Genomic DNA, 11,862 nt, shown 5'->3' on the forward strand with positions numbered 1-11,862 from the left:
ATATCCGTCTGGCGTCCGACCTGTTGCTCGCTGGTAGGTATTTGTGGATCGGTGGCGACTGGACTTTTCAATAGGCAAGTAGGGTGAAGACATGTGCTGATTCTTCTGGTGGAAAATTTTGAACGTACGGTAACAGATACCCCACACACCTCTGCATATTCGGAAGGGACGGCCTGAGGATATATACTCGACTAAGAACAACCAAACTCGAGACGAGTGACTTTTCAATTACCCGCTAACTGATCGACAGCAAGGATGACTGTATGTGCAAGTCTGTCCGGACGGAACATGGCCATTCCGAATCCCGAACCCTTTCTGAGGAGTGGTGGTGGTTCGGTGAAGAGTTCTCCTAAGCTTTGGTAGAGACGGCCCAATGCGTTCTTTCTTGGCCCGCCCATCGAAGCTTCAAACAACCTCCATCTAGGTACTCTACTCTCAAGCGGGACCCGGGGGAAAGTCTGAATCTTTTTTTCTTTTTACCCGTGACGCAATCGTACACCGAGTCAACCGAGTCACCAACACCCCTCGCACATAACCTTGTCCATGGAAGGGGATCATGCCGCTGCCCGGAGAAATCAACGCATCCGGGTTGCCGAGAAACTTCAGTATGACTTTCGGTGATTAGTTACGTTGCGTAGGGTCATCTTCTCCTCCCCTCCTCGCCCTCCTACCACATCCCACCCCCCTCTTTCGAACAACCTCCGACCTCGCTCAAACTTCCGTCACGTCGTTTGTCGTATGCTACAGTTATGGCCACCCCATACAATGAAACGCACATCCAGTATGACGGGCACATCTTCAACGAAACGCTCTTGAATGAGTTCAATTATAGTCAGTTCGATAACTCATATCCTTCCTTTGTCTCACCCCCTAGTCATTTAAATAGCATCATATACGCGTTTCGGCTCCTGACGTTCGCATTTTTCTCACAGCAATCTGGGGAAACGGAACGCTCTCAAACTCGACGTCAAATTGCTGGCTTGTCTTCGGCCCGTACAATGTTGCCCTCCTCGCCAACGGAACGTCCGTCAACGGCACCAAGTGTGAAAGCCCCGTCAAAAAGATCGCAACCCGCGGTGGTCTCGGTGTTGGCTTCGGTGTTCTCTTCGCGATCATGATCATCCTCGGAATCACCTCCCTGGGCAAACACGGAAAAAGCTACCTGCCACTCGAGAAGCAGTTCCGGCTAGTTTCACGGCGGTGGCCATGGTACTGGTTCTTGATTGCGGGTACTTGTGGGTGCATCTCGGGATTCACTAGTGTAGATGTGGACCGAAGCTACCTCCCTGGCACCGGGTTGATACTTCAAAACGTCTTCTACTATGTCACACTGCCGGCAATGCTGGCGTCGATCTGGGAAATGACGCGGCACTGGGGAAGCTTTTGTGAGCGCAGACTGCTGGATGCAGACCCATGGAAATTCGTCCACACCGACCTGAGAAGCAAGCTCGAGTTTTACAATCCTCTTGTCTTTTACCTCTTCGGATTCTTGGTATGCTAGTCCGCCTACACGCAGCCCTGCTCTGGGCCTCATGACCCCTGACTGATGATGGCGGGGTAGACGTTCTTCCTTTCGGTTCTTCGCTCGTGGACTCCTATTCCCAAGGGTGCGTGGTCTGGCGATCACCATGAGTCCATAGCAGCGGCCACCGACGGACGGTTCAAAGCCTCGAGTATATTCGCTTTCCTGGCATGGCTGTCCATCCTCGCATCCGTCGCCACCTCGTTCACGTATTACCCACCCGTGGCGCAACGGATCTCCGCAAAGATCCCCATCTGCCTAGCTGCGATACTGGTACGCGTGGTATACAATATCGCGGTGGCCTGGGAATACAACCTCGGCCCTCTCAACGCCTTCACGAACGTGGCGTACATTTACGTCTTGGGCTATGCTCCCATCATCTTCTGCATGCTCACCATGTGCATCTGGGCTAGGATCGAGGTGAACGATGACTTGCAGATCAAGGAGCTGAGGAGGGAAAGGGAGCGGAAGGTAGATCACGAGCTAGGAATTGGACCTGGTCAGACACAATTGCTGAAGGTGTCCCCATCCGAGGACGCGGCGTTTGACAAAACCTGACGCGATTGGTTGTGCAAAGGGGCGGTAAGACGCGGTAGACGGTGGGGCGGAGGTGGAGCGGGGACATGTTTACTTCCTGAAGCATAAGCATGATCATGGGTGGCGCATTCGGTTTGGTGTTATATCAGGTCCCTCCTTTCGTCTCCTTCGTGTAGAGTAATATTTCTCCTTCCTTTTCTCTTCAGTCTTTCTTTCATCCGGCTTCAGACTTTCAGTCATTTGCTGTGAGCTTGGTACACGTTAGAGTTTCTTCGGGTCGAGAGTGTCAGAGTAAGAGGGGAGAAAGGCCGTTCGCTTTTAGATAGCAGCTGTTATTTCATCATGCTGTGTTCGGTCGGATAGCAATCATCATTCGTCTTCACCTGAAGAATTGCGTGGGGCGGCCGAGTAACAGTTTGTGTTGTTTTGGACACACCTCAGCTGACTAACAGCCGATTGCAGCCGTTTTGGGCGATGATCTGCCCTGTCAACTCGCAATCTGGCCATCTCAAAACATCCTGGCGAACACAGCAAATCGGACTTGGGCTTCAGTGCCGCCTCCTATCGACTTCTTCATAATATCCTATCCCTCCACGTCTTCTGGGCCGCCCGCTTCAGGCTGCAGGAGAAAAGTACGGAAGCGACGATAAGCCGACCAGTTAGACTACCCCGTATGTTGCTGTTATTTTTCCCGTGCCGTCTTGTCGTGTCCTGCCCCATGCCCGCCCTCTACCAAGAAACGCCTGGCCACACGTGCGAGTACTTCCCTACAGCGAGCAGCAGCAGCCACAGCGCTGGGCGTGCGGTCGGAAAGGCTCGCCTCATCCTATCCTTTCTATCTATGCATTCATATCCACCACTCGCGCAAGTACCTACTCTAATACTCTAACCCACATCCCAAACCCTGCCACCTAAGCATCAATTCGAATCCACCCCCCAAAAAGCTCCTGAAATAAAGTAGTGCTTCGTGTCTTGACCTTCTCCTCCTTCTCCATCTCCGCCAACCCCCCCACTCCCCCAAACGAAACTCAATCACTCAATCGAGTCCCAGTTCTACATCTCAAGAGGAAGCCCATACTTACACCCGATCGAAAAGGCCACGCGCGAACTCCAACCATCATGGCTGATATGGGCATGTTCCATGCTCTCGGCCACGGCGACGATCCCAACGATCCCAACGGCTACGCCGGCGGTCCTCCGCCGAACCCGAGCTTCCGAGCCCAGCCTGCCCCGCCGCCGGCAGGATACCAACAAGCTGGCGGTACGCCGTTTGGCCAGCCACAGCAGCAACAAGCGTACGGCCTGCCACCACAACGATCTCCCTACCAACAGCATACCCCGTACGGCGCTCCCCCACCTTCGACGTCTCCCTACCCGCCGCCACAGCAGCAAAGTCCCTATGGCCCTCCGCAGGGGCAGCAGCAGCAGCAGTTCGGCGGATATGATCCTACCGGAGGTGTCGGGGGTCTCACCCAGCAGATGTCACAAGCCGATTTGATGAATCCGCAGGTGGGCACGGTTTCGAGGGCATCGAAGAAGAAGGGGAGGGCATACCACCAGCTTGACCAGACACCGGACGCGATGGGAGGAGGCTCTGGGGGAATGCCGTCCTTTTCGCCGAATGTTGGGGACCACATGCAGCAGGGGTTCCTGAGCAATCAGCAGTCGCCAGCGGGCGCCCCGGGGATGATGGGAGGGCAATTCGTTGGAAACTCGCAGTTTCCGGGGAACACGCAGCAGTTTGGAGGTTCGCAGTTCCCAATGCAGGCGTCTCCAGGATTCGGACCGCAGCAACCTACGGATGTGGCTGCGTTCCACGCTCGTCCCGGAAGCAGTGGTATTTCTACCGGTGGAAAGATTGATCCCTTGTCTATCCCATCTGTCCCGTTTGCTCGTGATGCTTCGGTCCAGCACTTCCGACAAACCGTCTTCCCGACTCTTGCCCGACAGTTGCCCCCTAATGCGGCCTCCGACTTCATCGGCCATGATCAGGGAAATGCTTCGCCGCGGTTCTGCCGGCTGACGTTGAATGCGGTGCCCACTACTGGAGAGCTACTGAACCTATCACACCTGCCATTGGCACTGCTGATCCAACCATTGGCCAAGCTGAAGCCGGAAGAGGAAGCCATTCCGGTTCTAGACTTTGGTGAGATGGGCCCGCCGCGATGCCGGCGCTGCAGGACCTATATAAACCCGTTTGTGCAGTTCGTCCAGGGCGGCGGCAAGTTTCAGTGTAACATGTGTCTGTTCCCCAATAACGAGGTACCTCCGGAGTACTATTCGCCTCTGGATATGAGCGGGGCCAGGCTGGATAGAGAACAGAGGCCGGAATTGACCAGGGGCACGGTGGAGTTCGTGGTGCCGAAGGAGTACTGGGTCAAGAAAGACGGGTCTCTGCCGCCGGCAGACGGAAAGGGCGGGTATCCGATGCGGTTCCTCTTCCTGGTCGATGTGACCGAGAATGCAGTAAACCGGGGGTCTTTGGCGGCCATGGTTGCTGGAATCAAGGAGGCACTGTATGGACAGAGTGCATACGAAGACGTTTCTGAGGGTGAGGTATCAGAGGATGGCACAAAGAGGAGGCTTCCTGAGGGATGCAAGGTTGCTATCTGCACGTTTGACAAGGAGATTCAATTCTACAACTTGCACGTAAGTGACGACGGTGCAACCGAGTGACCTTTCACGGATTACCGAACTAACGATGGATGTAGCCGTCTTTGGATCAATCACAGATGGTGGTCATGCCCGACATCGAAGAACCATTCGTTCCCTTCGAGTCTGGGCTCTTTGTTGACCCCTACGAATCCAGGTACATTGCCCTTTCTTCAATTTAGCCAGCGGTTTACTTACGGACGTTTCCGCAGATCCGTAATTGAACATCTCCTGGAAAACCTGCCCAGTCTTTTCCTCCACATCAAGAATCCCGAACCTGCCCTGATGCCCGCTCTCACCACCTGTCTCTCGGCGCTCGAGAAGACGGGAGGAAAGATCATTTGCTCGCTTTCAACCATCCCGACGTGGGGCCCTAACCGCCTGGTGTTGCGTGAGGATAGCAAGATTTACGGCACTGACAAAGAGAAGACGCTCTTCAAGACGGACGCCCCAGCATGGCGAACGATTGCAGGGAAGATGGTTGAGGCGGGTGTAGGTATAGACTTCTTTATGACTCCCTCCGCCTACATTGACGTAGCCACCATTGGTCATATTGCCGCGACGACCGGTGGAGAGACCTTCTTCTACCCTAACTTTGTCCGAGAAAGAGACACCAAGAGGCTCACCGATGAGATTTCTCACACCTTCCACCGCGCAACAGGATACCAGGCACTCATGAAGGTGCGGTGCTCGAATGGTCTGCAGGTTACCGCCTACCATGGAAACTTCCTGCAAATGGGGGCGTTATCGTCGGATATCGAGTTTGGAACTATTGACGAGGACAAGGCTGTCGCGGTCATGTTCTCGCACGACGGGAAACTGGATCCGAAGGTGGACGCACACTTCCAGAGCGCACTGTTGTACACTACCAAGAGCGGAGAACGGAGAGTGAGGTGCTCGAACATCGTCGCCGCGGTCACGGAACAACCTAGAGACACGGTACGATGGGCAGATCAGGACGCTGTGCTTAGTGTGTTGGTGCGAGAAGCAGCCTCACAGATGACTGAGAAGCCTCTAAAGGAGATCCGCGGTGCTCTAACAGAAAAGTGCATCGAGATTCTCGCATCGTACCGCAAGCACTGCTCCAACGCCGGCAACCCTCCTGGCCAGCTCGTCCTCCCCGAGAGCCTCAAGGAGTTCGCCATGTACGTGCTGGCACTCCTCAAGAGTCGTGCCTTCCGCGGTGGAAACGTCAGCAGCGACCTCCGGGTACACGCAATGCGCATGATCAAGTCCATGTCGGCGACCGAACTCCAGCTGTACCTGTATCCCCGTGTCATCCCGATCCACAACATGTCCGAAGCCGATGGCTTCGCCGAGGCGTCCGGCCACCTCAAGCTGCCCACAGCAATGCGCGCCTCGTTCTCATTTGTCGAAGAGGGTGGTGTGTATCTCGTCGACAACGGACAGTACCTTCTCCTCTGGATCCACTCGCTGGTATCCCCCAATCTACTGGTCGACCTCTTCGGCGAGGGCTTCGACAAGCTCACCTCCCTCGACCCCTGCATGCACGAGCTTCCCGTGCTCGAAACGGCACTCAACGCACAGGTCCGCAATATCATCCAGTACCTTGCGTCGCTCCGCGGTAGCCGCAAACTGGCGATCCAGCTCGCCCGGCAGGGCCACGACGGCGCGGAATACGAATTTGCCCAGGCCCTCATCGAGGACCGGAACAACGAGGAGCGCAGCTATGTTGACTGGCTCGTCCATGTACATAAGTACATACAGTTGGAGGTGAGTCCCGCTTCAAGGGGCGGATAGGTGGTGTGGGGTAGTGTGGAAGAAGTGCAAGAATGTGGGCACTGATAGGTTGCTTTGCGGGGGATAGCTTACCGGCCAGCGGAAGAAGGATGATGGTGGCATAGGCGCGGGTCTGGACATGGGTGGGGGTATGAGCGGGCTGAGACCGGCGTATTGGTAGTTGTAAACAACGGCGGCGGTGTGGTTGCGCGGAGAAGCGGTTATGGTTTATACTATAGCACCAACATTTTTTGCTCCTTTGATCTTTTGTTTCCTTTCATTTTGCTGCGAGCGGGGGGGGGCGATAAAACGAGAAAGGCCGGGAGAGGGGGGCGGGGGGTTGAGCGTATGTTCTTTTGCTTTGCTTTGCTCGCTTACTTTTTCCTATATATACTTTGTGCCTACCCTATTGTGCTCATGAACGGGTCTTTTGGAGCGGAGTGGACACTGGAGCCTGTGGGTGGGTCGGTGGTTAATAGATGTGGCGATGATGGCTGAAGAGGGATTGCATACCACACAGTATGCATGCCGCATAGTACCTACACCGTGCCGGTGATGGGGCGCGAACCGGCTCGAGACGAGCGGCTGAGCGGCTGAGCAGTGCCACCTCGAATGGAGGGGCACAGTGATTGGCTCGAGCTCGCGGCCCTAAGAGTGGTTGGCCAGAGGCAGCCTCCAAGTTCCAGTTCTCGACCCATGGGCACATCATTCATATGTACATGCAATCTGTTCACACAAAACTCAGGTCGTATGATATGATACCGTAGCTACCTATGCCGGCTTGGAATCTAGAAGCCCCAACCATCCATCCATCCCACGGCTCGAACCAGCGTATTCGGCGCCAGCCAGCCAGCAGATTAAAATTCCTTTTTTGCTTTCATGTTCCCCGGGGGGGCTCGAGGCTCGGGCGGGGGCTCGCCAGCAATTGGATTGGACTAATACCAGCCTGTCACTCGACCGGTCTACCTAGTTAAGATGCAAGTAGCTACTCTACTATCGTGGGATTACTGTTATGCACCCAGTTTACAAAAGTGCGTATTGCCATGATCTAGATGGATCATGGATGGATGGGGCGTGACCCGCGTGCTACCAGCGAATCCAACAGAAACGAATGCAAAAAACAAATGCAAAAACCGAAAAGCAAAAACAAAAACAAAACGTAAAACCCCCTGGCTGGATCGAAAATGTGCCGGCCGGCCCCAGTGTCCCAGTGCAACTTCTGACACGTAGTTATGCGCGGATGCTGTGTGTGGCCAGTGGTTTGGCTGGAGCGTTTGGGATCGAGGGGCAAGATGGTAGGTCGACGAGGCTTCACTTTTCACTTTTCGCCGCCCCGTGCTGTGTGCAGTACCCAGTAACACGACCGTTATCATGCAATGCGAATGGGCCGGCTGGTATAGGCAGTGTAAAGCGAATGAACAGGGTAAGACGGGCAATCGCCCATCACCATATAACGGCCCTTCCATATCGACGGGCACAGCCGTACCGGCGAAGGCCAGCCATACTATTATATAGTCTCAGGTGTGCCCTCCCTCCATGCGGAGCAAAAGTACAACAGAACCGACATCCAACCCACACCTAGCCATGGATACAATCCACTTCCCTCCGCGCCTCCTCGCCTCCGCCGGTCTGGCAGGAGTCCTAGTCCAGCTCCTCATCAGCCGCACGCGCGAAGTCCCCACGATGCCATTCCTGACCCTCTACGGCCTGGGCGAGATCGCCGTGGTCTCGCTGCTGCACCACCTGCTGGGCGCACACGTTTCCGTGGTCTCAGCCGCAGTGCAGATGAACGTCGTCTTCCTCACAGTCCTGGTCTCGCTTACCGTCGTCCGCCGCATGTTCTTCCACCCGCTGTGCTGCTTCCCGGGGCCGCGGATGGCCGCAGCCTCCGGCTGGTACGCCGCCTACCTCAGCAGCGAGGGCCGGCTCGGCCACGAGCTCCGCGCCCTCCACAACGAGCTCGGCGATATCGTGCGGATGGGCCCAAACGAGGTCTCGTGCATCGATGTCAACGCCCTCGGCCCCCTCTACAGCAAGAGCTTGTCACATAACAGCCGCGGCCCGTTCTATGAGATCTCTGGGCTCATCGGCGAAACTAGTCTGGTCACAGAGCGCGGCTCGAAGAAACATGCGGTCCTGAAGAGGATTTGGGATCCCGCGTTCAAGCCCGCGGCTATCAGGGAATACGAGCCGATCATCGAGAAACATGTCGCCGTGCTGGCTGAGGTGCTGGAGGGCAAGGCCGATAAGGAGGTGAACGTCGTGGAGTTTGTGAGCCATATGGGGTTCGATATGTGAGTTCTTCTTTTGCCTGTCGGTGGGAAACTCGGTGGTGGGGACTGACGTCCGAAGAATGGCCGAGCTCGGGTTCGGGAAACATTTTGGGATGCAGGATGGAACTGGCAATCCGGCATACGTGGTATGCCATCCCTCCCTTCCCCCCTCGCCTTCGTCCGATCTAACGAGCACAGAACTTCATGCACAAATTCATGAGATTCACATCCTTCTGCGGCGCACTTCCGCACCTCTGCAACTTCATCCGCTTCATGCCAAAGTCCCCGGCAGTGCGAGCGTTCCAGAAGCTAGTGGAAGACATGCTCACCGAGCGCCTCGCGAAGGGTTCCGGAAAGTCGAAGGACGTGATGGAATACCTCCTGGAGCCGGACGAGGACACGGGCAAGCTGCTGTCGCCGGGGGAGATGTTCGCCAACGTCGTGCTTCTCATCGTCGCCGGAGCTGGTATGCACTACTTTCCCCTGCCTCGAGTGAGAAACCGAGACCCTGCTGACCCCCCCCCCCCACCCGGCAACTAGAACCGACCTCCAATGTACTCTCCTGCATGTTCCTCGAGCTCGCGCGCAACCCAGAGATCCAAGCCAAGCTGTACGCGGAGGTGTCCGCGCACGCGCGCAATGTCGACCAGCTAAACGTCCAAAACACCAAGGGACTGAAGTACTTGCAGGCGGTGATCGACGAGACGCTGCGGCTATGGCCGCCGGGGATCCGGGGGATCCAGGCTCTAGTCGGCCCTGATGGGATGTCCGCCGCCGGAAGCTTCATCCCCCCGTACACGGCCGTTAGGATCCCGTCCTTGGCTACGCAGACTGGTAGGCCTCCTACTCCCCCCGACCAACCGACCAACCGACCAACCGATTGACCTCTACCGGAATGTGAGCACCATTGGCTAATGCAGGTGTCGTCCAGATGACCGGTATTTCCCGCAGGGGAAGAAGTTTATTCCGGAGCGGTGGACGGAGCGGCCAGAGCTGGTGCGGGACCGGCGGGCGTTGTTTGCGTTTTCATGGTGAGCACCCCCCTCCCCCTTCCCCATCGAGTCTCGCCGTGCATTTCCACTGACCGCCACGCAACAGCGGCGAACATGCCTGCCTCGGTAAGAACTTGGGCCTAGCCGAGATCCGGCTCACGGCCGCAAAGATGGTGGAGCAGTTTGAGCTCCGGCTGGGCGAGAGTTGGGACGAGAAGAAGTTCCTGGGCGACTGGAAGGACTACTATACCGTCTCGCTGGGGAAGATTTCGTTAAAGTTTAGGCCGAGGAGGTGAGGGTGAGGTGAATTTGTACTTTTGGGGGGTTTTTGGTCTTTTTGGTATGGTTTGAATGCCTGCGACTTAGTTATCTTGAATATTGAATCTTGATGATGGTGATATTCACACACACACACCGTTTCCATGTCCACCGTTCAATCCGACCTCGACAGTTGTGACTCCCCCTGCCCGCCGCCCTGCCTTTTCCCAAGAACACACGTAGAGCGCACCAAGGAAATAAAGCTAGGAAAGTAAACAGTCCGCTCAGTAGGTACTCCGCCATCGGGACAGCTGCGGTCACCGTAGCTACCGTAGGTTGCTCGTTAACTCCGCTCCATGGCCCGTGGGCAGCGGGTTCATCGGGTTCATTCGCTGCCACTGCCGGCTTGGCACATTCGGAGGGCTTTCTTGTTCTCGGGCCGGGGATGTCTGCGTGCCGGGTGGCGGGCAGCATCGAAGCCCGGTCGTGATCGCGATGCTAGCAGAGTTGTGCGTGGGGAGAGTGCGAGCTCTCTCTACATTTATATGTGTGTGTATAAAGGACGAGCGAGTGAGAGAATGAGATCATCGTATGTACCTGCTTCCACTTCCCTGTCGCCTTGTCCACAGTACAGTAGGTACAGCTTCATTATCCAGCACTCCCCCTTCCCCCCTTGAACCTTCCCCCGCAGAGAAAATACTGCTAGGGGGTAGCTACCTGGTCCACCACCAGCACCACCACCACCACCCAGCGACGGCGCGCAATTGATCCGGCCGCAACCGCCTGAATTGGGGTAGCCCGGGGGGCTCGCAGCATAGCAGCATAGAGTAGCAGCAAGCGAAGGAGAAATCCGTTGAACGTTTCGCCAGGACCAGCACCAGCGTTGCCGAGCATCCGAGCAGTTACTCTAGCGAGCCCTAGTTGCGTACTTTATTTTTTTCCTTTTTTCTTTGCCTTTTTCCTTTTGCCACCGCGGAAAGAACGCAGGACCCAGGACGCAGGACTCAGTCAGGAGTCAGGAGTACATCACGGACACAGACACGGATGCGGGCGCGGACACGGACACGGCGGAATACCAGGTGGGTATTAGAGTATTAGAGTATCATGATTCATCCATCGGATCGGAGGGGTGCCGGCGTCGGAAGCTTGGATTCTGCTCCACTCTAGAGTACGGTAGGTAGGAACTCTAGAGTAGAGTAGAGTACGGTAAGTTGGAATTCCCAAAGGCGGTCTGACATCTCGTGTATGTGCTCGTGTATGTATGTGCTCGCGGCGTCGTAATCGGGGGAGGGACGGAGGAACGGGGGAACGGGGTTAAGCAGGCGAGTGAGCGCCGGTGCGCTGCGTACTGGCAAACCGTTTAGAGTGGCACTTGACTATGGAGTAAACTTTGTGCTAGGCACAGGTGGGCGAGAAAGCGAGCTCTGGACGGCTTCTATGCAGCTTGAGCCGCTTTCTCGTATATATATGCATGTACATATGCATGTATGTATGTAAGCACACAGCCCACAGTCCACTCGCCACTCGGAAGTCGGAACGGCTTTGGAAAGCGTTGGAATTAGAAGGGTTCTATGAGGGTGTCTGCAGGCTGCAGGCTGTAGTTGAGCTGAGCGGGCGGGCGGGCGATCATGGGGATTCACTCGCTCAAGCCGTTCTGCGCACACCACATCCTATCAGTGTAGACTCACACCCGTCACCAGTACTTGGGTCACAGCTTGATATGTACGGTACATTTCCTAGCACCGTGTTGCCGTAACTACCGTACCGTACCGAACGGTGCGGCGCAACTGCCTCAAGCCTTATGGTCGAATCCTTACGGACCTACGGCATGCTCCGGAGGCAAGTCCCCAGAAAGTCGTGCCAGGCGCAGATCCGTTCAACACGCCGT

The 11,862-nt window shown here is 55.9% G+C and overlaps 3 protein-coding genes across 3 annotated transcripts; all 3 read left to right on the forward strand.

The window, feature by feature from the left end:
• The first annotated feature begins 398 nt into the window (after nt 1–398).
• BZA05DRAFT_385195 (uncharacterized protein) lies at nt 399–2,460 on the forward strand. The gene is made up of 3 exons (XM_051482390.1): nt 399–831; nt 933–1,492; nt 1,562–2,460. The coding sequence occupies exons 1-3, from the start codon at nt 750–752 to the stop codon at nt 2,078–2,080; spliced, it is 1,161 nt and encodes a 386-aa protein (XP_051343645.1). The 5' UTR covers nt 399–749; the 3' UTR covers nt 2,081–2,460.
• Nucleotides 2,461–3,063: 603 nt separating this feature from the next.
• Nucleotides 3,064–6,573, forward strand: BZA05DRAFT_109314 (uncharacterized protein). The gene is made up of 3 exons (XM_051478557.1): nt 3,064–4,708; nt 4,771–4,868; nt 4,924–6,573. The coding sequence occupies exons 1-3, from the start codon at nt 3,179–3,181 to the stop codon at nt 6,470–6,472; spliced, it is 3,177 nt and encodes a 1,058-aa protein (XP_051343646.1). The 5' UTR covers nt 3,064–3,178; the 3' UTR covers nt 6,473–6,573.
• Nucleotides 6,574–7,901: 1,328 nt separating this feature from the next.
• On the forward strand, nt 7,902–10,012 carry BZA05DRAFT_456604 (cytochrome P450; the record flags this gene model as incomplete). Its single annotated transcript, XM_051487561.1, has 6 exons — nt 7,902–8,745; nt 8,804–8,870; nt 8,923–9,190; nt 9,265–9,558; nt 9,656–9,755; nt 9,823–10,012. The coding sequence occupies exons 1-6, from the start codon at nt 7,988–7,990 to the stop codon at nt 10,010–10,012; spliced, it is 1,677 nt and encodes a 558-aa protein (XP_051343647.1). The 5' UTR covers nt 7,902–7,987.
• Nucleotides 10,013–11,862: the final 1,850 nt, after the last annotated feature.

This window comes from Tricharina praecox, assembly GCF_024521635.1.
Source record: "Tricharina praecox strain CBS 144465 chromosome Unknown BZA05scaffold_2, whole genome shotgun sequence".
Lineage (NCBI taxonomy): Eukaryota > Fungi > Ascomycota > Pezizomycetes > Pezizales > Pyronemataceae > Tricharina > Tricharina praecox.